Genomic DNA, 26,248 nt, shown 5'->3' with positions numbered 1-26,248 from the left:
GGTTCCCAAGAGAAACAGAGTGACCCATTTGCCTGAGCCAGGTCAAGCAAGAGTGAATGTCTTGAGAAATTTGAGCACTTCATGCCCTTCCAGTACCGCTCAGGTTCCAGGTTAGTTTTTCCCCCTGGTCTCCCTCACTGGGCTCAAATTCTCAACAACTGGCAGTGGAGGGTTTGAAGAATGTTTGGTGGAATGTTGCTGACCCCAGAGTTCCTCCCACTTGAAGGCCTGCGTAGGGTTATTTGGACTCCTTCCTGCTCTGTACCACAAGTGTTCCCACCCATAGTCCATGGGAGAGACTGTGCCTGAGGGACAAGGGGCAGCAAATTCCTCAGGCACCTATGAGATATGCCCTACATTCCCCCTGACAAATGAAGTTACAGCAAAAGCAAGGGAGGACAGCTGCTTGCATTTCATCCAGCCCAGCTGAGTCCCATTGCTGCTTCTCATCTGCCAGTCCCAATGTCATTACCATTGAGGCACTGGGATTGAACTTGAGTTATGAATGCCACACATGAAGATAGAAGAAAGGAGATGACGAGGAGGAGACAAGAGGGTTGAAATTGAACAGGGAAAAGATTAAAAGTAAAGCCAGAATGCCACTTGGTTTTTTTCCCCCATTCTCCTTTATTCCTTAAACACCTAGTTACAAGTTGCACAAACAAAAAATAAAGGTAGAGGACACAGGGAAGATTTTTGTGATGTGTAGGAGGTGGGAAGGGAGAAGGGGTTGAGAACCAGTCCTCTCTCTCCACACACAGCCCTGAATGAGGGCTGTGACCCCTGCAGCAGGGGATCTGAGAAGGAGGTGGGCAAAGATCCAAGGTAGCTGAGGGAGGGAGGAGGGCCCTAAACCCAGAGCTCCCCACAAAAGCCTTCAATGTATGCCAGGGGTAGAATGGGGAAAGTGAGGAGGTTCAAAGATGGAGCAGCAAAATGAAAAATCAAGTTAGTGGATACAGGAGATGTGGAGTCACTGTGGGAAGGGAATTAAAGAAGGAAAATGTAGATAAAGGGGGCAGTGAAAGGTTCTCCCTGAGACTCCAGGGAGAGTGGGGGGCCAGCTTGCCTGTTAATTTAATATTAAAGTGGGAGTGGGAGTTGGGAGAGGAAAAAGTTATATCGGGGGATGATTTGTCAGCCTCTCAGCCTGTACCTAGAGGGGGAGAGAGATGAGTACAAGTCAAAAAGAAGACAAATGATAAAAGCCAGGAGTTGGGGTTTAATCCCTATTCGGGTGAGAGTTCTTTCTGTAGCAACTAAAACTTCTATCAAAGGCAGTATTTGCTAGGCACCTGGACTGTTTCTGCCTCAGCAGAGTAATGTGCATAGGTACACTCCCCAACCTCCCTCCTGTGCTTGGCATCTTACAATTCCTCCCCCTCAAATACTTACAAGAGAGACTGAGGGCCCAGGGCCCTCACCAGTCATAGCGGCGGGACTGTCGGGAGGGGGAGTCCTCAGGTGCCTGTATGGCCAGGCGGGGAGGCCCCTCGGTCCTTCGGCCTCCACCCCCTGAAGCCTCATGCCTTCGAAATTCCAGAGGGCGCTGCTGCCGGAATCGGGAGGTCTCTCTCCGCCATTCATCATCGAATGCTGCGGCCTCACCTGAAGGGGACAGAGACCAGACACCATCTGTGGACCCCATCTGGCTTCCGGAGGGAGATGCAAGGGTGAGCCACAGGCTTCTAGGACTGAAACTGCCATGAAGGCTGAGAGGAGGGGTATGGGGATGTGTGAGGGAGGGCAAGTTTATTTAGCAATTTTTGGTTCAATGTGGTTCCTAGAAGCCACCAGCAGGCCTAAGGCATGACCACTGGAGAAGGAAATCAGGAATGGGATAATTATTTACCTAAGGAGCAGAGTCCCAAGCACACAATAAGTATTTGATAAACATTTGTTGATTTAAAAAAAAAGAAATAAAAAAACAAAAACTGTTCCAGATGGAGAGGGTAGATTACTATCAATCTCTCACTTAGGTGACAGAGTTTGCCCCTCCCTGGTGACCTGACTCAGCCCCAAAGCTGACAAGGCTCCAAGTGAGGTAAGAATACAGGGCTCACCATCACCCGGCAGGTGTGACTCAGTGGTTGAGCATCAACCTATGAGCCAGGAGGTCACGGTTCAATTTCCAGTCAGGGCACATGCCTGAGTTGCAGGCTCGCTCCCCAATGGGAAGCATGTAGGAGGCAGCTGATGGATGATTCTCTCTCATCATTGATGTTTCTATCATTATCTCTCTCCTGTCCTCTCTGAGATCAATAAAAATGTTAAAAAAAAATAAACAAAAGGAATATGGGGCTCACCATATTTTGCCCAAAAAAATATCTATGGATGTAGGGAGAAAAAGCTGGTATCTCCTAGTTCACAGAAACTGGACTAGGGGCTACTGGAAGAGAAGCTGGAAAGGTGGTGAGCAGCAAGGAAGGCTCACTTTCATCCAGGTTGATGTAGTCCTGCCGCTCTTCCTGGTCCCCTGTGCGGTGGTTTCGGGAGCGCTGGAGGATGTGAGCCCGATCTCGGATGTGATGTCCAATGGACATCTGCTCTAGTCCACTGTCCGAGTCCCGCACAGTCCTCCGAGTCTCCCGGATCTGGGAGGAGGCAGAACACGGCACATTCAGCTGCCCCTTCCAAAGCCCAGGCCACGCCAACGCGGGACAGACAAACCACCCACAACTCAATCTTGAAAAAAGAAGGCAGGGTTTCTGTGGCTGCCATTCAAATCCTGCCTTCTCTGAGAGGAAAAGCTCTCCAACTCACCCCGCCTGGTGCTGAGCGCATTTCTGAGGTCTCCTGGTAGACTTTGGGGGCACCGTCACCCGTATTGGAGTAGGAGATGACTGTGGAGGATGAGAAGGTCTGGCAGTTGCCTCCAGCAGTCATGTGTTCCTGAGAAGGTAAGGGTCCAGTGGGACTGAAGGGGAGGGCTCTGGAGACAGGATCCCACCCTTCAGTTGCCTGTTCTTGCTCATATCTTCCTCACAAAATGTGAAAATAAGAAAATGTCAGGACTCATCATTACCCCCAAATTCCTCTGAGTGCAACAATAAAAAAGTTCCGCCTGGCCAGTGTGGCTCAATGGTTGAGCATTGACCCATGAACCAAGAGGTCGCCAGTTGGATTCCCAGGCAGGACACATGCCCAGGTTGCAGGCTTGATCCCCAGTGGGGAGATGTGCAGGAGGCAGCCAATTGATGTTTCTATCCCTCTTTCCCTCTCCCTTCCTCTCTCTCTAAAATCAATATAAACATATTTTAAAAATAAATTAAAAAGGACTTTAAGAGATTGAGCCTTAACTGCATATTTCATAAGAGTGCTGCTGCTGCTTGGCACTCAGGCATGAGAGCAGACACCGGAACCCAGTGCTCTCCGGGTTCAGTTTCTTTACCCAGCTTGACCCCTTCTCTATCACTCTTCCCCACTCCTCTGAGGACTCAAGGTGGTGCCAAGGGATGAAACAGGAGTCTCACCATGTTTCCGATCATGTCATTCATCATCCCAAACATGTCCATGAAGCCACCCGACTGCAGCAGAGAGATGGAAAGCAGAATGAGCTGAGATAACCCACCATCCCATTCTCTTCTTCCTTCACGCCTAGCAACTGCTCTTTGTCATTCTTCATGAACATGTTTCTTTTCCTGTATACTGCAGCCCTCCTCCTCAGCCTCAGGCTGTTCTGATCCAATTTCCCTTTTCCTGACTGCCCTAAGTATGCAAAAGTCAATGGACTCTCACCTGTAAAGGTGTTGGGCATGAACTTGTACAGATAATCTTCTAAAAACCATGTCTAGTGGGCCCTTCACCTGCACCTCCCTCCTGAAAAGAACAAACTTTCCTAGACAAGTACATTTTCCTAATGAGGACAAAAGTCAATATTAGTGTCTTTACCTCACGGGCTCATAGCACACAGCAGGCCCAGAGCTTTGAGAACACTATAAAAAGTTTATAGGGCCCTCGCCAGTTTGGCTCAGTGGATAGAGCGTCGGCCTGTGGACTGAAGGGTCTCAGGTTCGATTCTGGCCAAGGGCACATGCCTGGGTTGCGAGCTTGATCCCCAGTGGGGGACATGCAGGAGGCAGCCAATCAATGATTCTCTCTCATCATTGATGTTTCTGTCTTTCTCTACCTCTTCCTCTCTGAAACCAATAAAGAAATATATATATATTTTTAAAAATTTTATAGGGTTACCCATAAGGCTATTCTAGAGAGGCACATTTGGAAGTAATATCTAAGTGTATAGAGTGTATCTGAGATGGAAGGACACAAGGAGATAAGAACTCACCATTCCCAGCATCCCAAAGGGAGAGACAGCCCCAGCCTACAGGAACACAGAAAGAACAGACATAAGCAACCACAACCTATCTCACTGCAATCCCAAACCTAGCCCATGGTCTCAGCTTGTTTTCCACCCTCCTCTCAAAAGGGTATCACTAAGCCCTTCTTCCAGACTCCTTCCCCCTACTCCTAGATGATCCCACTTTGCTAAACTGGCAAGAAAAATCAAGCGCTTTACTAACCACCCTCCAACCTTTCTTTGGGTCTCAGGTACACCTCAGCATCATTACCTGCATCCTGCGGCTGGCAGGCCTGGTCCCTGGCATGTTGCCATCTGTAATGCTGAGGAAGGGGCTGTATCCAAAGCCACCTGACAACATTCGGTTCATATGCTGACGGTGAATAGCAAAGGGGTCCCTGTGGAGTGAGTATCCAGTATGGATGGCAGAAGGGCCAAGCAGTCAACCGCGCCCCCCCCCCAAAAAAAGAAACCCGTCCTGGGGAACAGTGGCACAGATGTCTGCTTCCCCTCTAAGTTGGAGCTGGAGCTCAGTATCCAGCCAGTACACACAATGGGAAGCCACATGTCTGTAGGAACTACTCAGACACCTGAAGTGGAGTGGGATGAGTACCTAGAGCATGAGGGGGAGGGAATACTCACATCAGGAACATGGGATCCTCAGGCTCCACATCCCTCATGAAGCGGAACATCCTGATTTTAGCTCCAGGGGGCTCCACACTCTAAAGATGAGATACTTGGAGGCAGCCAGGCTTTGCACACCCGCTCAGTGTAGGGACTCTCACAGCACTCTGTCCCTTCCAAATACTGTAGCTGACCTTCCCACCCGAAACGCCAGTGAGACCCTCCTCCAGGTGTTCACCACCACCCTCCAGGGAGAGAAGAGCTCTTCAAACCTCTCGCAAGGAGGGCCATGGGAAATTTTCCAAGCCTCTCAGTTTTCTGCCTCTCCCACTCATAGCCATCCTCTCCCCAAAGCCCGGGCCAGAAGCATAACCCCTCCTCTGACGCCACTGTTCCGGATGCGAATCCCAAGTGCCGGCCCTACGCCCCACGATGACCCCCAACCATCCCGCCCCCTCCTTCCACCCAGACGCTGCCAGGCCTCCCCTGACGGGCTTCGTAGTCCCCACCGAACTGTCAGAGGACTCCCCAGGCCCGAGCTCTCCGCCGGGCAAAGCAGGAGAGGCGGGCCTGACTCTCCCCTCCCCGCATCCCAGGCTCGCAGCCCCTGCAGCCCCGCTCCCACCGAGCCTCACCGGTCCCCGCCTCGGGCTCAGCGGCCCATCCGGCCGGTCTCGCCTCCCGTGCGCTGCAGGACCAGGGCTGGCGGCCCCGGACGCAAAATCGGTCCGGGCTCGAGCTCCTCAGCCTCCCGCGTTGCCGCCTCCCACAGCTGCCACCTCCGTACCTCCCGCGGCCCACGGAACCCGAACCCTGGCCAGGCCCGGACGGAAGTGACGTCACGACGGGGACGCCCACCCCGGGGCGGCCCGCGGAGCCCCGCCTGCCGGCGGGCGTGGAAAGAAGGCAAGGGCCGCTCCCGGGGTGGCAGGGCGCTGGGGGCAGGGCGCGGGGTCCTCTGGGGACAAAGGGTAATGGGAGCTGATTGGCAACCTGGGCTTGGGTTCTGCTGACAGGAAGAGGCTCCCTGTAAGGGTTTGGGGGAAGCAGAGGAATTCATTACTAGCGAATGATGGGGCTGGGGCGGGGCGGCACGTTCGTTCAGGCGAAGGACGAGGACAAGGGGCAGATTCCCATGGGGGTGAGGTGGGAGGGAGGCACGCTCCCCGTAGAGGACCAGACGGGGCGGATCCTTGGGGGAGCCTGGAGCCGATTTTCTACCGGAGAAGCTTTCAGCCCAAGAGGCAGGAAGGGCGGCGATTCCGCAGGGGAAGCGCTGGGGGCCAGTTCAGGAGGAGGCGCTATCGGACAGAGGCGTGGCCGCTGAGTGACACCAGGAGGCGGTGACAGTTCCACCCCGGTCCAGCCTGCTCTGGCTCGGAGCACTCGGGCGGGGCAGAGTCCAGGTGTGGGAGGGATTCGGCCGCCAGATGGCGCCCTTCGGTCAGGCTGGAACGACCTCCCCTAGGGAACTGGATTTGGCGAGGTTCCTCAACCGCTCACTGAACCCTACCGTGAGGGTCTGACTGGGGAAAGGCTCTAGTTCTGAAATCATTTAGTTTAGCACCAACCTTCCCTTTCTGTTCCCTAATTCCTGTGTCCTCAAGAGCTCCCAGTCCTGCACTGATCTTGTCTCTAGTCAGGTAGCTAGGTCAAGGGTCTAAAGATTGGGAGAAGCTTCATTAACCAGAATCACCCTGGGGTGGAGCTGGAAACAGACTCTGGAGACCTGACTCGAAGGCCAAAGACTGATACTTTGACATAGTAAATGTCTTGCATAAAATCTGGCCCAACTGGAGAGAAAGGCCCATCCCCCTGGGTGTCAGGGAATTTGGACTGTCTAGGGTGGACTTTAAACCAGATTTATCCAAATTCTAGCTCTCCCTGGTTCTTTACTCTGGCTGCCAGCCATCTGAGTGCTATGTGGAGCCTGACAATCAGAAAGACTTGTTTCCAATATTTCCCTGGGGGAGAAAGAGGAAGGGGTCCATGGTGACTCAAGAAAAGGTACTGGGGGCAGGGCTTCTCAAGTTTCTTTGGACTTGATCATCATTAAAGAGGAAAAAACAATAGTGAAGGCAGCGGGTACAGAGACAGATAATTTAGAAGCAGGCTGACTGGCAAAGCCAAAGAAAGACAAAGACACAATAAAAGAAAATTTGTTTTCATTGATATTTCTGGGGAAGAGACTTAGTAAAATATTTTACATTTACATTTATCTTCCAGATGCTCTATCTCTTGACATCCCACCATGCAAGTGCCCCTGGAGCAGATCCCAAATGCTGTTTACAAATTACAATTTAGCTTCTAACTATGAGACAAAGCTCCAAACCTGGGTTTTGTCTCAGGTTAACAGAAATCCTTGAACAGATGGGGATGAAGGAGGAGATGCAAGAGCTCATTTTCAGTGTTCCCGGAGACATACCATTTAGGCAGCCATCTACTCCAAGAATTGAAGGGATGTAATTTTACAAGAACCTTTCTGTCCCCCACAACCAGAGTGTGTCTGTCGTCCTCCATCGCCTTCACTTCTATTTCCTCCCACAATCCCTCCCTGCTTTTCTGCTTCCCTCCCTTCTTTCCTTCCTCCCTCCCTCCTTCCCTTTCCTTCCTTCCTTCTTTCCTTCCTTCCTTCCTTCCTCCCTCCCTCCCTCCCTCGCTCCCTCCCTCCCTCCCTCCATCTCTGGCCAATGAACTCTGAGGAACATAAATTCCTCTATCACTGGAGTGTCTTGTAGATAGTAAGATGTATGAGGAAGAGTGGACCCTGCCAGGGGTGAGGCTTAACACAAGGAGGATAAAGATGGAAGAGAAATAAAGTAGTTCCTATATTCACTTCTCTATTTGATAGAAACAAAGTCAGGAAGTCCTTGTGAGAATAGAGCTTGGCCAGAAAGGGGCCTTCTTAGATGCAAGGTCATGCACCTGGAGCAATCCCAGGTCAGTTGGATTTGGAATAGAGTGAGGATGGAGAATGATGTGGGAGTACAGGAGACTGGATTTCCTGCCTGGGCCAAATGAATGGGTGTAACTGAGTGTAGTGTGTATGTATGTATGCATTTGCATTGGGGGAGGAAGATGAACCCTGAAAACTAAGGTGCCCCAGGTAGAGGGAGTTGTACAGTAGACACCATGTTAGAGTGAGATTGAAAAGTGACTCGGGAGCATTTTTTAAAAATCAGCTTTTCAGTTTGTTTGTATATCCACATCCACTCAACAAATATTTATTGAATACCTACTGTGTGTCAGGTACTGTTCCTGGTTCTGCAATATAGTAGTAATATAGAGAAAAATAAAGCAAGGTAGAAGGGGGACAGAGGAACAAACAAACAACTGGGAGGTAGTGGTGGCTTTTTAGAGTGACTAGGGAAGGCATCACATATAAGATGATAATTAAATAGAGACCTAAACAAGAGGAGGGCTAGCTGAGGTGAGAACTTTCTAGGCAGATGAAATAGTAAGTGCAAAGGCCCAGAGGCAGAAGTATGGTTAGTGTGTTCAACAAAGAAGCCAATGTGCCTAGACTGATGTGGAATAGGGAAGAGCAGTAGTAAGAGACAAGGTCACAAAGAAAGAAAGAAGCCAGATCATGTGGAAGTTTGTACGACCTACAAAAAGGATCAATGTGGCTATTACATGGAGGATAGACTGTTGGAAGACAACAGCCAGCAATAGAAAGACCTATTCACATGCTGCTGTCATAATCCAGATGAGACATGATGGTGGCTTTGACTAGGTTAGAAAAAATGGAGGTGATGAGAAGTGTCATGTTCTAGATATATTTTGAAGATGGAACTAATGAAATTTGCTGATAGATGGATGCAGTGTGAGGGAGAGGAATCAAGAAGGACTCCCAAGGTTTTTTGATGTGGGCAACTGGATGAAAAATAAATGACTGGTCTGCTTGCTGCATTGTACTGAATATATACAGACAATGATTTGAGAATAGTATATTAAAATTGTGTCTGGTTGGAAGATCCTGACCATGTGGCTCCCTGGACAGTCTCACCTTTAAAAGCTAGCCACCTGCCCTAACCGGTTTGGCTCAGTGGATAGAGCGTCGGCCTGCGGACTGAAGGGTCCCAGGTTCGATTCCGGTCAAGGGCATGTACCTTGGTTGCGGGCACATCCCCAGTAGGGAGTGTGCAAGAGGCAGCTGAATTGATGTTTCTCTCTCATCGATGTTTCTAACTCTCTATACTTCTCCTTTCCTCTCTCTAAAAAAAAAAAAAAAAAATTAAAAATAAATAAAAAATAAATAAAAAATAAATAAAAAATAAATAAAAAATAAATAAAAGCTAGCCACCTGAAAAAATAAAAAATAAAAAGCTAGCCACCTAAAGCAGGAGATGTGGACAACAGGAATAAGTGAATTTCATACCTAGTTGGACCATAAATTGTTAGCTGTTAGACCATCAGGGATAGATATGCTAATGTTAATGGTTGGTATCAGCATTGGATTTTTTTGGTTTTTAAAATAATTTTATTTACTTTTTTAGTTAATTCTCACCCAAAGATATTTTTCCATTGATTTTTTAGAGGGAGTGGAAGGGAGGGAAAGAGACAAAGAGAAACATGATATGAGAGAGACACATTGGTTGCCTCTGTACTCACCCCTCCCCCCCTCACCGCCTACAACCAAGGTATGTGCCCTTGACCTTGTCCTAGAAAAGAGTTGAACCCAGGTCCTACACTCTATCCACTGAGCCAAATCAGTTAGGTTTGCATTGCATTGGAGTTTTAAGTCTTAAGAACTTCCTGTTGTTCTTTGATCATTTCAAGAATACATCCTGAAGGAAGCAGGGCATCATGTGATTAACATGGGCATTAAGGATTAATTTTTGTGTCACCTGTTTGGTAGTTCATATCAAAAAATATTTATTGAGCTCCTACTATGTGCCAGGCATCGTGCTAGGTGCTGGGGATAAAAAGACAACACATGATCTCTGCCCAAGATATCAACCCTTCAGTGTAGGCCCACAGACTGAAGGGTCTCTGGCCAACATGGAATTAATTATTATCCAGTGAGGAAGTCTGCAATAGAAAGATTTATTTTTTAAAATTTTATTAAATTCATTGAGGTGACATTAGTCAAGTGTACAATTCTACAATACATCATAATCTGTATATTGCATTGTTTATTCACCACCCAAAGTCAAATCTCCCTTTCATCTCCATATATTTGACTCTCTTTACCCTTTGAAAGATGTATATAAAAAGGGCAAAACTGGTTCAAAAGAGGGAGTGAGTGGCTTTGGGAATGGAGCCAAGAGAGCATTCCAGGCAGAAGATGTGATCAATGCAAAGGCACAGAGGTATGCCTCATTTGGGAAGAACTATCAGGAGTAAGAAAAGGGAGGGGGGGGGCCTGAAGCAAAACATTTGAGGGAACAGTGGTGAGAGATGAGGTTACAGAGGTTATACCCTTAAAGGGACCAGATCTTGAAGGTCTCTGTTTGCTCCTGGACTTTATCTGATAGTTTTTTTTGTTTGTTTGTTTTGTTATTGTTGTTTGTTAACCCTCAAAATCAATGGATATTTTTCCACTGATTTTTAGAGAGAGTAGAAGGGAGAGGAGAGACAGAGAGAAACATTGATGTGAGACACATCCATTGGTTGCCTCCCACAGGAGCCCAGACCAGGGCCAAAGCCTGCAACAGAGGTACAGGAATCAACCTTTGACCCTTCAGTCCGAAGCTCTATCCACTGAGCGAACTGGCTAGGACTATCACAGGGTTTTATATAGAGAAATTAAACAGTCTGTATTTTAGGTAGAAAGACAGTTGATGCATTTCAGGAAACATTTTTGAATTTCTACAATATGCCAGATAAGCAAGTATGTGCTGAAGATACAAAAATTGTAAGAATTGATTGAAAATCCTAATTAATTAAGCTAAAAGTCAGCAAGTGATATTGAGTCCCAGAACAGAGGCAGGAGTTAGCTTGGAAAGAAAAGTACTCAAGATAGCTTTATAAAGTGAAATGTATCCTTATTTATTTATTTATTTATTTTTAATAATATATTTTTAATGTTTTTATTGATTTCAGAGGGAGAGAGTGATAGAAACATCAATGATGAGAGAGAAACATCTATCAGCTGCTTCCTGCACTAGGGATTGAGCCCGAAACCTGGGCATGTGCCCTTGACTGGAATCAAACCCAGGACCCTCCAGTCCACAGGCCGACGCTCTATCCACTGAGTCAAACTGGCCAGGGCTACCTATCCTTTTAAAAAAATTTTTTTATTTTATTGATTTTAGAGAGAGAGAGAGAGTACGAGAGGGATAGAAAGATAGAAACATGGATGAGAAACATCATCGATCATCTGCCTTCTGCACACTTGCTACTGGGTATCGAGTCCACAACCCAAACATGTGCCCTGACTAGGTTCTAGGTAGATAGATGTTCAACCACTGAGCCACTGGCTGGGCGTGAAGATGATTTCTTAAGTAATGCTCCTGGGGGCAACATACTCAAAACCAGGATAAAAGTTAAGCTGGTTTAGGTCTCTCTCTAGTAGCTCATCTCAACTTTCCACTGACTTGAGTTTTTTTAATTTTTAAAAAAAAGGCACACACACCAAAAAAAAAGGCATAGGAAAAAGAGGAATAGAAAATGAGGTTATTGGGAGTGGGGATAAAAAGGTACAGTGAGGAGAGGGGAGGTCCAGCTCTTCAGGTTTCTATCCTCCAATCCCTTGAATAACTAGATCTTCCTTAGTACTTAACCAATCTGATAAATAGGCAAACGAAAACAAAAATAAAATGCCAACAAACAGGAAGCTGGAGAGGGGGAAGAATTCACTTATGAATGAGATGGACAGAATTGAACACCTTACACACCAGTGAGGTAAATTTCTAGGAAGTCAGGCCAGAACTCACAGTATCCTCCTGCTTCCTGGGTTCATGCCTCCCTTGTTCTCATCTGGCCTTTTTCCCCACCTTCAGAAAATGTGTAAGCAGCACAGGTTTCCCCATTCAACTAGTGGAAAAAATCCTCAACTGGACTGTGGAGTAATAGAACTCTAGGGATAGACAACCCTCAGAAATAGTTCTCGGGAAAGGAGCAAACATGCTAGCATCATTTAACACTGTTTGGCCCCAGAGACCAAATTCTAGGTCCTTGCCCAGCCTCAAGGATATGGGGGTTGGCTTTCAGCAACCCAACCAATCCATATTCACCCCATTTCACTTCCAGCTTCTTTAATTTTGAAGCCAAGACTTCAGGAGACTAGTCTGTTGTCCAACCAGACAGGGAAGGCTAAAGGATGCTTTTTCCATTCAGGAAGGGATTTAGATCCAGGCCTCCAGCTTCCTGGGTCTTTTTCCTGTGGTCCCTAGTGTCCAAACTCTTAGATTCTCAAGGCACTCCCTTGGGCCTCGGGGCAGGACTCCCATTCTCTGCCTCTCCATCTCCCTGGAATTTTCCACTGCAGCTGCCTCCGCTCCCAGACACCCCTCCCTGGGCAAAATTCCCGGCTCCCTCCGCCTCCCATTCCTTAATCACACCTCATTCCCACCCCCGGCCCTGAGGCCCAACCCACAGACCCGCTCACTCCCCACACTAACCCCGGTGGTCCTAGTTAGAGAAATGGGAGGCCAGGCCCTTACAGAAGAGTGAGAAAGAGGGTCCCAGGCTCTTTCCAGAGCAGGCAGAAAGGGCAGTGGAGGGGCTGGTCCCCTGTGGGTCTGGTGTGGGGGGAGTGGCCCTCCTCAAATCCCCATATAAGGCAGGGCAAGCAGTGGGGCTCCTGGATTGGCTGATTCAAATGAGCATTCCACCTGGCAACAGGGTTTCTATTGGCTCTCAGGAAAAATAGGAGGAAGGTGGATGGAGGTTGTTGGTGGCGGGGATTGGAGGGGGGAGGGGAGTGGAGGTGACCGGAGTGGGGGCGGTTACCAGGGCAACAGGGTAAGAGCCCAGCAGGGTGTCCGAGACAGCAGGCGGGGCTGGGAGGTGGCGAAGTGGGTAGAGGAAGGAGGAGGGTGGGAGGGAAAGGAAAGAGACAGACGGGGAGGGAGTGAGACCGGGGAGAAGGGGGGTGGGGGGGGGCCAAGGAGGGGGGAAAGGAGAAAAATGAAGCTAGAGAGTAGAGATGGAGAGGGTCAGAGATTGCTAAAAACATCAGTAAATGAGTCAGAAAAACAGATTGAGAGATGGAAAGATCTCAGAGAAAGATGGGTTCGGCAAGGAAAAACCTGGGTGGGGCTCCAAGATTTTTGAGGAGAGGGAGACTGATAAATGGAAGAGCCAGGAAGCGAAATTGAGACCAGAAGATGGTTTATTTAAGCCCTCAAATAATAAATGATCAGTGTGTATTTTTTATGAAGAAAATAAGAGTAATGATAATGATAACCAAATATGGGAGTGCGCACACACCAAAGATATCTTTTTCCAAACCCTAACCTTCCACTCCATTTAAATTCCTGACCTTTAATACACACCCCAGCTCCTGTCCCCTCCTGAAATCCTAAGCTTCTCAAAATGGCCCAAATATATTGAAACTGAGGGCCAGGGACTAAGACTGTGTGGAATAGGGTGAGACTCCAGACTAGGACCCCTTGGAACGGAGGCAAACATAATTCCGAAAAGCTGGAGAAGATGGCAGCGGAGGAAATAGAAATGGAAAGAAAGGGAAAATAAGGGCATGAAGAGGAATTGAGGAAAATCTAAGGATATAGGGCCAGGAGACAGACTCAGACGAGACAAGAACAGTGGTGTCCGGGAAGGGGAAAGAGGTCAGGGATGGAAGGGTGGAAGAGGGCAAATGAGAAGCAGAACAGAGGTGACAGAGCGTAAGAGAGGGGTGAGATGTGAATGGTTGTAAGAGGGGGGTCTGGGTACAGAGGAATGAAGAGAAATAGAAGGACCAGGCGAAGGAAAGTGAAGTGAGATGGAAGAGAGGAAAGGAAACTGGGGAGCCTCTGATCCACTCAGGGAACAAGGAGGAGCCAGGATGGGAAGAACCCAGTAAAGGGTCACAAAAGTCAGCCTCGGGCAGGACCGAGGTGAGCTGCCCTTTCTGCTCCCACACCTCTCAAGGCCACGCAGAGAAAGTAGATAGATGGCCGAGGACAGGGGAAATCCAGCGTGGTGTGGAAGTGGTTCCCCACCCTCTTCCTCTTCTTTAAGCTTTTAGTTTCTCAAATACCTGCCCAGCTTGCCCTCTGCTCCCCACACCATCCCTTGGCAAAATCTCAGGGTTGCTTTTCTTTTTTTTGAGGGGGGGGATGTCAGTAGGATTCTGGCCATTCCTCCAGTCCGCCCCCAAAAGATAAGACTCCACAGTCACGGTCGAGATTCGGAGGTCCCTCCCCGCAGGAACCCCACCCCTTCCCACCTCCGCGCCCCGCGCCTTTCTCTGAGACCGTCAGTCCCTCCATTTCCCCCTCCCGTCTCGTCCTTCCTCCCGCCTCTCGCGCTCACCCTCCCCTCGCTTTCGTCCTCCTATCCCCACCTCTCCAACCTCCGCTTTCATCCTCCTTCCTTCTCCTCTCCTCCCCGCTCCCGCCAGCCCCACCCCTGGGAAGCCCCTCCCGTCGGGCAGCGCCGCCTTTATAAGCGGTTTCTCTGCCCGGGGGCGGCAGCGGCTGGTCGGTGGCAGCTCTGCTGGTGCGGGGGCGGCGAGGACCCAGCGACCGCGGCCGGAGCGCGCCAGCCACCGCCCGCACCGCCCTTCCGCCCGCTCTCTGGACGGCCGCAGCCCTGCGGGTCTCCGCTCCAGACCCACCTCCGCCCCACCCCGCGCGCCTCTGCCGCCTCTTCCAGAGACCCAGCTTGCTGAGCGGCCGCCACTGCCGCTGTCGCCGTCGCCGCCGCCACCGCGCCAGGTTCCGGCCGCGGCCACCTTCCGCCGTCCAGTGCCCCTCCGTCCCGACCCCGGGACCCCGGCTCCCCGCCAGCCCCGGCCCCGGCACCATGTCGGAGAAGAGCGTGGAGGCAGCGGCCGAGTTGAGCGCCAAGGTACGGGCGGGGACGGCCGCCACCCGGACCCGCGCGACCCCCGGACTCCGCGCGGCCATGCGCCCCTGGCCGCCCCCGACGGCCCCACGCTGCCCTGGCACCGGATCCCGGCAGACCCTTCTCCGCCCTCCCCCCGCTCCCCAGCCTGGCGCTGCCTACCCGGTTCGGCGTGCCGCCCGCCAGCGCCCTCTAGCTTCCCCAGCGCCGCTCCCGGCCCCGCTCGGGCCCAGTCGCCGTCTCCACCCCTCTCCGGGCCTGGCCCGCACGCCTTGGCCCCGGCCAGTTTCCCGTCTGAGCTCTGCGCGGCTCACTTTACCTGCCCCCTTCCTCACACCCCTCTCCCCGCGCCCTGTCTCCCCGTCTCCCGTCAGATTGTAAATCTGACTTCACCTTTCCTGGGCTGAGTGGTGTGAGACTCTCCTGTGTAAACAGGACTCTCCCTGGAGGCTGCTCCTCTCGGCCCCTCCCCTCGAGGCCCGACTGCTGCTTCTCTCCTTGGACAGCCACTGCCTCTATTTTCTCATTTCCCTCTGTTCTTTCCTCTGTATCTTTTCCTTTAACCATGGCCTTCAGCTATCTTTCCTCTCCGTAGCACCTTTTCAGCCTTCCCCCCCACCCCCCCACTTAAAGAATCTTGAGTCCCTAAAAATCAGAAGCGGGATAGGAATAGCCTTCGAAAAAGCCTCTGCTCAGCATTACACTGCCTTGCATGGAGCCATCCTTGCTCTCGTCAGCTCCCTTCCCTGGCCCATCCGTTTGCCCTTGCCTCTCTTCCAGCCTTTAATTTCTCCAGGGAACTTGCTGAGTATTGCTTTGGGAAATTAATTCGGCCAGGGCTTGGGGGCTGGGAACCCGACCTTGGGAGTGGAGGGTGGCTGAGGAGGTCACAGAGGCCTCCTGATGGCCTGTGAAGTGAAAAGGAGGGAACCAGTGGGATTAAAGGCAGTAGAAGAGAGGGGCTATGTGCGAGATCTGGCAAGGTGTGGTGGCACGTGACTTCATTGAGTAGGTGTCTTTATATGTCTGAAATTCAGCAAGTGTGTGGGACTGCCTGTGTCAGTTACATGTGTGCATGTGGAGACCTGGAGCCATGTTGCTGTTTTGTGAGTGCCCAGGACTCCACTGTGCTCCGATGCTGTCTGTCTCAGGAGTGTGCCAGAAGACCCAAACACCGGGCCATGTGTCTTTGAGTTGCGTGGGTGCTCCTCTGAAGCTGTGTGTGTGAATTGGTGTCAGCCTGTGTCGGTGTGTGCCTGTGTTGAGTAAATGGGCCAGAGGGCTGCTTAGCACAAGACCTGGGTCATACCCTCCTGGAACGGGGATCATGGAAGGACAGTGACCAGAAGGACAGAACAGGGAGGAGAGGGCCGGGCCCCTTGGACTTTGGTCTCTGGTAATGTCCCTCCCCCCTTAAGCCCAGATGGGAAACTCGGGCCAGGGCGACACAGACTTGGTGCTAGGGCCCAGAGAGAAGCTCATGAGCCCCGGCTCTCCAGGCCCAGGATGGAAGAGCAAGTCCACCAGGTAGTCAAGTACCATACTGCCCTGGCCGGGTAGCCCAGTTGGTTAGAGTGTCGTGCCACGGTGTGGGTTTGATCCCTGGTCGGGACACATCCAAGAATCAACCAGTGAATGCATAAATAAGTGGAACAGCAAATCAATGTCTCTCTCGCTCATCAAAAGTAAATTTAAAAAAAAGAAAGAAATGCCATACCGACCATGTGGCAAAGAAATGAGGACAGCCAAGTGACTTGAAGAAACCTAGCTGGAGTGAGAGGGTCAAGCATCCTCCCTTCCCAGAAAGGGAGAAGGGAATCGAGTGTCCCTCCAGGCCAACCATTGACACCAGCCCATACCCCCTCCTATCCCAGTTCAGTTCCAGAAAGGACACACCCTCCCGGGGTGATCTACTCACACAGAAAACTTCCATCCACATGGATCAGATACACAGAGTTGCACACCAATGCCAGATCTGATCATAAGGAGACACTCGTTCAGGGCCTGCCAAGGGTGGGGTGGGAAGAGGATGAATCAAAATTGGAAGGGTAGGTGTGTCTAAAGAAGGGGAACTCTCGGGAGCATCTCCCTCTGCCACATCAGAAAAAGACGGTGTGCCTGCTAAGATCTTGGGGTGAAGAAGAGGGACAGTGCAGAAGCGGTGAGAGTGTCCTGTAGACAGGTACCTTCCCCATCAGTATTCCTGTCCCACCCCAGACACAGAACTTGTCTCATTTCCTCTCCATGTCCCACATTCTGCCATGTTTCTTTTATCCTACTTGACCTACATCCCCTGGAAGTGGTTATTTCTACCCTTCTACCACACCATGCACACTCCACAGGCCTTAGGGAGGTGGAAACTACTTGAACTTTTTTTTCCCAGAGGGGGAGTGGGGAAAAGTAAGAGGGGGGGGGGGTGTCAGGAATTGGGCTAGAGTGCTCTCCCTATTCCTGTGGTGTTTGCCCAAGTAGGAGTCTGAGGATTCTGGGGACAGACACACAGGGAAACAAAGGCTTTGGTTTTGGTAGCTGGGGGGAAGCTGGGAGGGATGCCCAGGAAAGAGTACCAGGAAAAGGCCCTAGGGTTAGACAAAAGGCAGAGCTGGGCAGGCAGTGGGAGGGGGTGGGGCATCAGGGCTGTGAGCAGATGGAGGGGATTTGCTTTGCTGAGCTGAACTCTTCAGCCAGTGAGGTTTGGAAGAACTTGATGGGAATGGTGAGCAGTTACCTTGGCCACCTAGTTCTCTTTCTCATCACTTTTCATCTTCTCTGAGACTTGGGGAAGAAAGTGTCTGATCTCAGCCCTGTTGTGGCCTTAAGGACCCTGCGACCTCTTCTGACTGTAAACTGCTGTGACTACCTTCTCTATTTTACACTCTCCTCTCAGCTCACTGCAGAGGGAGAACCACGGCTAGAGGGACTTCAGGGCTGCAGATGATTTCTGGTGAGAGAAAGGTGACCTCTTTCTCTCTTGCAGGACCTGAAGGAGAAGAAAGAGAAGGTGGAGGAGAAGGCAAGCCGGAAAGAGCGAAAGAAAGAAGTGGTGGAGGTGCTAAAGGTCACGGTTGGGAGTTGTGACCACCCCTGCCCCCCATTCCCCCTCCTGAGAAGCTGGGTTCTGTCTTTCCTCTGACTCCTCCATCCTCCTTGCCCCACCCTTCTGGCCCTCCCAGTGCCCCTGGCCGCTGGTGGTGATGGTGTGGGAGGCAAACAGCCAGCCTGACACTGCTCTCTCTTCTGGTCCCCAAAGGAGGAGGAGAATGGAGCCGAGGAGGAAGAAGAGGAAACAGCTGAGGACGGAGAGGAAGAGGATGAAGGAGAAGAAGAAGGTGGGGAGGGGCAAGGAACAGAGTGAGGGTGGGCTTGAAGACCTGACATAGGGCTGAGGGCGACCACTGGGGCCTGCTGGGGCTCCCTGCCTCCCCAATGACCCATTTCTGGCTCCTCAGATGAGGAAGAAGAAGATGATGACGACGAGGGGCCCGCGCTGAAGAGAGCTGCTGAAGAGGAGGTTTGGGCTGGGTTGTGGGGCCTGAGGGGCTGTCAGGGATGCAGCAGGGGCTGGGAGCCCTTTGGATTTGGATCCAGAACCCTGTGGTGCATGGGCGGGTGCTGGAACAGGGCAGGGACAGGGGGAAGTCCCTCTCCCATTTACCAGCTCTTTCCCTCTCCACAGGATGAAGCTGATCCCAAGCGGCAGAAGACAGAAAATGGGGCATCAGCATGAGCCCCCTGCCAATGGGCTGGGGAAGGAGGCCCCTGAAGGCCTGGAGATGGGGGCAGGAACAGTTCAGTGCAGCCACTCTTCACCTGACTCCTTGCTCTGGGCCCTGCATCAGAGCTACCACCCTCTTTCTCCCCAGCCTTCTCATGTCCACCTCTCCAGACTCTGCCCTTCCATCCTCACTCTGCCATTGTTCCACCTTCTGACCTGTTCCATCTGAGCTCCCCAGCTGGTCCCCAATTGCCCCCTTTCCCGCTTTCTCTTCCTCACTCTCACCCCTCCTCCGATAGCTTCTCCTTCGGAACCTCTGCATCCTACCTTTCTGTCCTGCCCATCCCTACCCTGCCTGATCCCTGGGTCTCCTCCAGATCCCCTTCTCTCAAGACAGCGCCAGGCCGGGGTGGGGCCAGGGTTGGGACCAAGCCCCACAGCTGCCCCCCTCTCCTCCCCTTTTTGTATAATTTAATAAAGAAATGGTCGCGCTTCTGTTTTTAACCTGTCTCCTGCTTTCCCAGGGCAGAGGGAGGAGGGTGGCTGTCACATTCTGTTAGGACCCTTCCGTTCTATAAAAAAGTGCCCTCCTATTATCCACTACTCAAGAAGACAAGGTCAGCACTTTCGGGGTGGACACAGAGCACAGCTTCTTTGAGAGCTGACTGTTGTCCTGATTTTGGATTCTTGGGGAATTCCTCCCCAGCAATACACACGCACTTCCCTGCTAGCCCACATCAGGTCTAGACACTGCTGAGCCCAGTGGAAAGCTACCAGCCTTATTGTGCTGAACCAGGCAAAGAAACAGCCTCAGAAACAGGAAGTCCCACCCCTGCAGTGGGAGAAGGCTGGAGGCCTGGGTCTCAACTTCCTGGGACCTGAAGTGAGAGTTGCCTAGCATCAGATCTGCCCCTCTGCCTGGCACTGAGGAAGTGAGTACCTGGTTAAGTAGAGGAGAACTCCAGGGCCTCTTGTACCCAGGCTGCCTGCAAGTTCTTGGCACCCGCCCTCCACCACTCCCTGCTGGGCTCCTCAGGCTGGGACAGGTGGGAAGCAAGGGTTTCCCTCTGGCAGTCTCAGTACTTCTGCCTCAGTTTTCCTAGAGTTTGATCTCTGTTGCAGGATTTCTGCATTTCACCATATCACCCTTGCCAATCAATCTAGAACTTCTGGATTGGGATCAGGGTTCTGAGCTGGTGCAGGTGCGTGTGACTTATTAACACCACCAGCTTGCTAAAGACCCATACTTCACCCAAGGTCAGGCTTACACACAGCTTTTGTCTTCATACTCAGTAACTGACCTTGCCAAATTATTTCATCTCTGAGCCTGCCTCAGTTTCCTCATCTGTACAGTGGGGATAACAGGTTTCATGAGTTGCTGTATGTAGTGTCCAAAACTGCCTAGCCCATACTGAAAGCTCATAGCTATTCTTCGGACTTGAGGCACCCTTCCCCAAACCTATCATCTTTTAAGGTCCAATAAACCTTCCTGTCTACCTTATTCCCAAGAATGATTGGGTGGATGAGGGAGGCAGGTCTGCAGTGGTAATGAAGTTCTGGGAGGTTAAAGGAATGAGGGAGGGGATGAGTACCAAAGAAAGGGCTGGCCAGGAAGAAAGTGTGACTGTTGGAACTGACAGGGGAAACAGTTTACAGTTTGTAGAGAAGGGCAGAAGGTCCTGGGAAAGGGAATAGTCAGGAGGGTGGGTGAGGGCGTGGAGGAGGTGGTGGGGACACCCAGGACTGAGGAAATAAACAAGGGGAGCGCCAGCCACCACAGGGGTGGAGGGTAATGCTGCTGGGAATCAGCCCCCTCAGACTTTCCACTGCGAAGCGAAACCGTGAGCCCTGAGGTGTGTGGGGGGGCAACGCAGAGGGGAAGTGGGGAAGGCAGAAGGACAGGGGCAAGGGCCCTGGGAACAGCAGACCGGCCTCCCAGCTCAAGACATCCACCTTGCCTCTGCTCTCCTCTCTGCCACTGCCCTGCCCCATTACCTAGGACTCGCCCCCACCCCTCCCCCAACCTTTCTCCCTACCCTTCCCAGCCCCTGGCTGCCTGACCTGGCCAGCTTTCCTCTGGATTCCAGCCTCTGGTCATTGGTCCCTCCCCTCTCCCTCCAGGTCTCTGTCCCTGTCCCTCTTCCTGTAGCTTCCTTTCCTCCACCTTCCACCTTGCAGAACCTCTCTTGTTCAGGCTGTCTCTCCCTACTTCTTGACCTCTCCCTTTGGAGGGCTTGTCCTGGCCCGGGCCTAAGGGGAGATGGGGGAAGCCCAGTTCCTGGTCTTGGTGCTTCTGCCCTTGCTGTGGGTGGCTCCAGGTAAGATGGGGATGATGCTGTGAGAGGGTTGACCCAGACCCACAGGAGGGGGTCAGCAGGGGTCTCCGGATGATTACACAGAAGCCAGGGTTCTTAGTTTGGGTGGATTTTTCTCATGACTTGCTTGGGGCAGTCCTTCAGTCCCAAAGCCTCTCATCAGCTCCCCGTTGGCAGGAAAAGGGCAGAACCCCTGGTCTTCCTCAGGCTCCTTCTCTACTCCTAAGTCACTTGGCTCATGGCCCCTCCCCTTGGCCTCTCTTTTCCTCCCCAGTGGAGGCACCAGGGCCCCGGACCAAGGTCCGGGAGGTGTGGGCCCAGGAGGGGGCTCCTGCCCAGCTCCCCTGCAGCCCCACAACCCCTCTCCAGGATCTCAGCCTTCGAATAGGAGGCGTTACTTGGCAGCATCTACCAGACAGGTATGCACCCCAAACTTGGGCAACAGAATTCCCAAATCCAAAGTCCAAGCCAGCCCCCGGTCCCCTCCCGGGAGCTGTCAGTCCCTCTGAAGCCAGTTGCCTGCCTCCCCTGCCACTCTGCACCCTAGGCCCTTCCTCATCTAGGCAGCCCATAGGTTGCCAGCAGGGGATGGTGCTGGCCCAGTGCGAGGGCAGATACCGGGTCGTTAATGGTCAAGAGACCTGCCCTTTGGGTGGGCTTCCTTATCCTCAGAGTGTGGCGGGACCGCATCTCTCTCTCGAGACTTCTTTCCCTTTAATGTCCCCATCTCTCTCTCCCGCTCCCAGCCCGCCCCCAGCCCGGAGCGCCCCCTACACGGTGCTGAGGCTGGCGCCTGGGGGCCTGCGCAGCGGGCGGCCGCCCCTGCAGCCCCGCGTGCAGCTGGAAGAGCGGGGCCTGCAGCGCGGAGACTTCTCGCTTTGGCTGCGCCCGGCCCACCGCGCGGACGCGGGCCAGTACCACGCCGCGGTGAATCTCCGGGACCGCGCCCTCACCTGCCGCCTCCATCTGCGCGTGGGCCAGGCCTCCAGTAGGTGGGGGCGGGGCGAGGGGCGCCGGGCTGGGAGGAGGGCGCCCAGTTCCAGACGCGGTCCGGAGGCAGGAAGGGCTGGGCCAAGTCTGTGCTTCTAAGGATGCGCCCTGGGCCCTGCCAGCGAGCCCCCAGACGGGTAGCGGAAGAGGGTGGGGAACCAGATTGCGAAGTGGAAGGTACCCCCAGAAAAGCACGTGTGGGGGAGGAGGGCTCTTTGGAGAGATTATATCACCCCTTGAACTCCCCTTCCCCCACCCACCGTGGGAGTGCTAGGGTGGAGGAGGGGAGGCACTCCTGGGAGAGGGGGTGGAGGGAGGGTGCCGGGCTAGAGTGATTCATTTCAGACATCTGTGGCTCAGGAGGTGGGCTTAGTGGGGATCCTCGGGCAAGGAAGGCCTGGTGAAAGGGAAGACCAAGCCAAGTACACTTGGAGGCTGCAGAGTCTGGGCATCCATTTTAAGCACTTCCAGGTGCCAGGCACTGAGCTGGGTGCGGGGAGCGCCGAGGGGAGAAGACAAAGAAATTTACAGTGTGGTGCCTATTTCCAGGAGCTCCCAGCCTAGTTGGCCTGCTGTGTTGGGAAAGTGTTTGCAGTGGGGCTGATGAACCCTTCAAACCTTCTTTATCCTCCTACAGTGACTGCCAGTCCCGGAGGGCCTCTCAGGACCTCTGATTGGGTCGTCTTGAACTGCTCCTTCAGCCGCCCTGACTTCCCAGCCTCTGTGCAATGGTTCCGGGGCCCAGGCAGAGTCCCTATTCAGAAGTCTCCCCATCACCACTTAGATGGGAGCTTCCTCTTCCTGCCCAAAGTCAGCCCTGTAGACTCTGGGCTCTGGGGCTGCATCCTCACCTACAGAGATGGCTTCAGTGTCTTCAGCACGTACAACCTCACTGTTCTGGGTAACGCCTCCAGTCTGCCTTCACACTTGACCACAATGCCTTGCTGCCCTCTTCTCCTCTCCTCCTGACTTGTGGGTCCCCAAAGTAGGTCTTCAGCAGCTTACATCACCTGTGATTATTCTGGACCTCACTGTCCGATTTCTTCCTTTCTCCTGTTGCTGCCTTCTCCCATTGTAGAATTTCCTTTGGCCACCCAGCCACAATGGCCAGCCTTTGGTTTCCTGCTGGCCCACTCACATCCTGGGTTTCGGAGCCTCTGTGGTTCATCCACCTTATTCTACTCCTTAGCACTCCTCAGAGCCGGACCACCTCCTTCGCTCCTGCACTTTTCTGCCTCTCTTCCATTCACATCCAGTGTTCCAGCCCCTCTGCTACCTCCCTCTCTCTGATTTAATGTTGGGTTTCCTTTTCTCTCCAGATCCGGAGCCTCCAGTCCCTCTGACAGTGTACGCAGGAGCAGGTTCCCGGGTGGAGCTGCCCTGCCACCTGCCCCCTGGTGTAGGCACCCAGTCTTCCCTCATTGCCAAGTGGGCCCCTCCTGGGGGAGGCGCTGACCTGCTGGTGGCTGGAGACAATGGCAACTTTACCCTTCAACTGAAGGCTGTGAGCCTGGCCCAGGCTGGGACCTACACCTGCCGCATCCATCTGCAGGGGCAGCAGCTCATTACCACCGTCACTCTGGCAGTCATCACAGGTCAGCCCTGTGTGGGAAAGAAGTAGCTCCCAACCCAGGGGAGCTGGGCAGGGAAGGATGCCTGGCTGGGCAAATACTGGCAAAGCCACCTTATGATGATGCCAGGCCATGGGCACAATTTCCAGAGGCTGCCCCTCGTGGCCTCCTCTTTTCTCGCCCTCACATATTAAAACTGAAACTAAAAATCTCCCCTGAGTCACTAGATGAATGTTCCACTCTTCTCTAAGGGGATCCCCTGCTCTGAATTGGGGGAGGGAGGGTCTGAGAAGTTAGAAGGAGAAGGAGCAAAAGTTTGAATGGTTCAAAAGGGGTGGACTATATTTCTAGAATCCTTGTCCCACTTTGGGGCCAGGGCTTGGGTTAAAGTTGCAGGAAGTGGCCTGGATTTGGGAGGAGTTAATACATCAGTTCCTTGGTCAGCAAATATTTACTGATCATGGGCTTTTCAAGACAGTGTAAAACAAACACATTTAAAAAACACTAAATATCAAAATGTGTTGATTGATTGGTTATTCAGTCAATTGCCAATGGTGGTTACCTGACTGTGTCTGCAGTACTAATCTGTGGCCACTAAATAGTAGCACCACATAGTAGGTGCTTAATGAATATAGTTGAATAAGTGATTATGCTAGCAAATAATACACCCCCTGTCTGCCAATGATGAATTTCCATATAATTCCTGGAAATTTCTACCTAGATCTCACAGTCACACCTCAGCCTCACTCTGAACCCCATCTTTTCCTCATGCTAAGTCTCGCTGACTTAGCCTTTCTGTCAATAACGCCATTTGCATCCCACTCACCCTGAAACCTGGCTTTCTTCTTCCCTTATGTCCAGTCAGTTGCCAAAGCCTACCAATTCTTTCTGTCTAAGGTTTTCTTGAGGGTCCATTGTTCTGTGTCAGTTTCCCATGCTATCTCATGACAATTCAACGCGAGATGCTTTATAGAGGAGGGACATTCCCAAAGCCACACCCTGGGGAAGTGTCAGACTCAGGGTCTGTACTCAGGTGTCTGTGTCATCAAATCTTCAGGTTCCTGTGCGCCGTTTTTCTCCTCCTAGTCACCCTGTCTCTCACTGTTTAGCTTTGAGATGCTCTGTCTGTAGGTCAGTTGGTCAATTCACCGTTCTCCAAACATTCAGGAAGTGGGCAAGTTCATTCAGGGGGCACCTCAAGGCAGGGGCACTGATGTGTGATTCAAATTATGAAAGCAGGAAAAGTGGAAAGTATATTGGGGGCCAACTCACCTAACAGATATTGAGGGTTTGAGCATTGGAGTAGTCAGTAATATAAAAGAATCTGAAATAATAATTTGTTATGGGATCCTTCTGGCCCATTTTGAGTTTGAACAGTCCCCTGAAGGCAACAGGGAGCCTGGGAAGTTTTTTGAGCAGCAGTGATCTGACCAGAACTTTGTCTTCATAAGATTACTTTGGCCATGACCCTGATCTCCTCCCCTCAACCTCATCCAATCAGAGCTCAGGGGAGTGCAGTGTGATTGAGACTTGGGGGTTGATCCTATGGTGTCAAGTAAGGGGACCGGGGACTCAAAAGATCTCTTCCCTCTAATGTTTTCAGTGACTCCCAAATCCTTCGGGTTACCTGGCAACCTGAGAAAACTTCTTTGTGAGGTGACTCCGGCATCTGGACAGGAGCACTTTGTGTGGAGCCCCGGGGACAAGTCTTCCAGGAGTTCCCCAGGACCCTTGCTGGAGGTGCAGGAGGCCAGCCTCCTTTCCCAGCCCTGGCAGTGCCATCTGTACCGGGGGGAGAGGCTTCTCGGAACAGCGGTCTACTTCACGGACCTGCCTGGCTCAGGTCTGAGACCCCCACAACATGGGGTCCCCAACTCCAGACCAGTCATCTTGATCCCTCTTGCAGACCTCCTCCCCACCCCTCTCAGCTCTTTCTTTTCTGATTAGGGCCCTGACTTCCAGCTCTTGTCTAGTCCTGACCCTCTTCTGCCAGTAATTAGTTGAATGATCCTGGACGAGTCCCTTAAACTCTTTGGGCCTCATGGTCTGCATCTGTAAAATATGAAGGTGTGGCCAGATGTCCTTTCAGTCATGACTCTATGCCCAATCCTGTACTTTCTCCTTAGGTGCCCAGCGCTCCGAGAGAGCCCCAGGAGCCCTGAAAACCGGCCACCTCTCTCTCCTTATCACCCTCGGTATCCTCCTCCTGCTCCTTTTGGTGACTGGAGCCTTTGGCTTTCACCTTTGGAGAAGACCGGTGAGCCAAGGACTCCCCTCCCCTTGCCACTGGTTTCCCTTCTCCCCAGTCCTCAGGACTGTCTGGCACCACCTCCTTAGCAAAGGTGACTGAGGTGGGCCCTGAACTTGCCTTTAGAACCCCTTCTTCATAGGCCTCTGCACCCCAGGGATCCCTTGTGCCCAAAGAATGCAGGGGAAGCTTGAAGGGGCCGAGAAAAGGCCTGGGACCACATGAGAAAAAATAGATGGACCCAGTAGCCTCCTTATTCCTTTCTCTTCATCCTTTTCTTTCTCTCACCCTCCATGTCTTGCCACAGTGGCGGCCAAGAAGATTCTCTGCTTTAGAGCATGGGATTCACCCACCTCAGGCTCAGAGCAAGATAGGGGATCTGGAGCAAGAACCAGAGCCGGAGCCGGAGCTGGAGCTGGAGCCAGAGCTGGAGCCAGAGCTGGAGCCACAGCCACAGCAGCCCTGACCTGGAGCTGAGGCAGCCAGTGGATCTCCGTAGCTCAGTACAAATAAACTCCCATCAGCAGC

The 26,248-nt window shown here is 52.2% G+C and overlaps 3 protein-coding genes across 5 annotated transcripts; 2 read left to right on the top strand and 1 right to left on the bottom strand.

Annotated features, from left to right (window-relative positions):
* Window positions 1–603: 603 nt before the first annotated feature.
* On the bottom strand, window positions 604–6,198 carry MLF2 (myeloid leukemia factor 2). Of its 2 annotated transcripts, none has more exons than XM_080661283.1 (9): window positions 5,557–6,198; window positions 4,940–5,019; window positions 4,569–4,695; window positions 4,286–4,321; window positions 3,474–3,527; window positions 2,764–2,892; window positions 2,435–2,594; window positions 1,396–1,608; window positions 604–1,156 (listed from the first exon to the last, which is right to left on the bottom strand). In XM_080661283.1, exons 2-8 carry the CDS (start codon window positions 4,987–4,989, stop codon window positions 1,421–1,423), a joined length of 744 nt encoding a protein of 247 aa, XP_080517409.1. In that variant the 5' UTR covers window positions 4,990–5,019; window positions 5,557–6,198; the 3' UTR covers window positions 604–1,156; window positions 1,396–1,420. The 2 variants fall into 2 exon arrangements, with proteins under 2 accessions (XP_080517409.1, XP_080517410.1); XM_080661284.1 differs by having other exon boundaries at window positions 4,940–5,115; window positions 5,557–5,736.
* An 8,074-nt stretch (window positions 6,199–14,272) lies between these two features.
* Window positions 14,273–19,100, top strand: PTMS (parathymosin). Of its 2 annotated transcripts, none has more exons than XM_080661282.1 (5): window positions 14,273–14,884; window positions 17,859–17,930; window positions 18,132–18,210; window positions 18,331–18,392; window positions 18,558–19,100. In XM_080661282.1, exons 1-5 carry the CDS (start codon window positions 14,840–14,842, stop codon window positions 18,606–18,608), a joined length of 309 nt encoding a protein of 102 aa, XP_080517408.1. In that variant the 5' UTR covers window positions 14,273–14,839; the 3' UTR covers window positions 18,609–19,100. The 2 variants fall into 2 exon arrangements, with proteins under 2 accessions (XP_080517408.1, XP_080517407.1); XM_080661281.1 differs by having other exon boundaries at window positions 14,377–14,884; window positions 17,859–17,939.
* A 1,756-nt stretch (window positions 19,101–20,856) lies between these two features.
* On the top strand, window positions 20,857–26,248 carry LAG3 (lymphocyte activating 3; the record flags this gene model as incomplete). Its single annotated transcript, XM_080660254.1, has 8 exons — window positions 20,857–20,914; window positions 21,186–21,330; window positions 21,658–21,899; window positions 22,539–22,802; window positions 23,221–23,496; window positions 25,076–25,315; window positions 25,599–25,729; window positions 26,028–26,248. The coding sequence occupies 8 exons, from the start codon at window positions 20,857–20,859 to the stop codon at window positions 26,184–26,186; spliced, it is 1,515 nt and encodes a 504-aa protein (XP_080516380.1). The 3' UTR covers window positions 26,187–26,248.

The sequence above is a fragment of the Plecotus auritus genome, assembly GCF_963455305.1.
Source record: "Plecotus auritus genome assembly, chromosome: 3".
In the NCBI taxonomy this organism is placed as follows: Eukaryota; Metazoa; Chordata; class Mammalia; order Chiroptera; family Vespertilionidae; genus Plecotus; species Plecotus auritus.
The sequence above is the reverse complement of the archived record's forward strand: the minus strand, read 5'-3'. Positions and strand labels throughout refer to the sequence as shown.

Excerpts from the sequence above, each read along its gene's own strand:
- MLF2 (XM_080661283.1), bottom strand. The coding sequence starts at position 4,989 with ATGTTCCGCTTCATGAGGGATGTGGAGCCTGAGGATCCCATGTTCCTG. Across the intron at positions 4,696-4,939 it reads GAGGATCCCATGTTCCTGAT|GGACCCCTTTGCTATTCACC; the intron begins GTGAGTATTCCC and ends CTCACTCCACAG. Across the intron at positions 1,609-2,434 it reads CTACATCAACCTGGATGAAA|GTGAGGCCGCAGCATTCGAT; the intron begins GTGAGCCTTCCT and ends TGTCCCCTTCAG.
- PTMS (XM_080661281.1), top strand. The coding sequence starts at position 14,840 with ATGTCGGAGAAGAGCGTGGAGGCAGCGGCCGAGTTGAGCGCCAAG. Across the intron at positions 14,885-17,858 it reads CGGCCGAGTTGAGCGCCAAG|GACCTGAAGGAGAAGAAAGA; the intron begins GTACGGGCGGGG and ends TCTCTCTTGCAG. Across the intron at positions 17,940-18,131 it reads AAGTGGTGGAGGTGCTAAAG|GAGGAGGAGAATGGAGCCGA; the intron begins GTCACGGTTGGG and ends TGGTCCCCAAAG.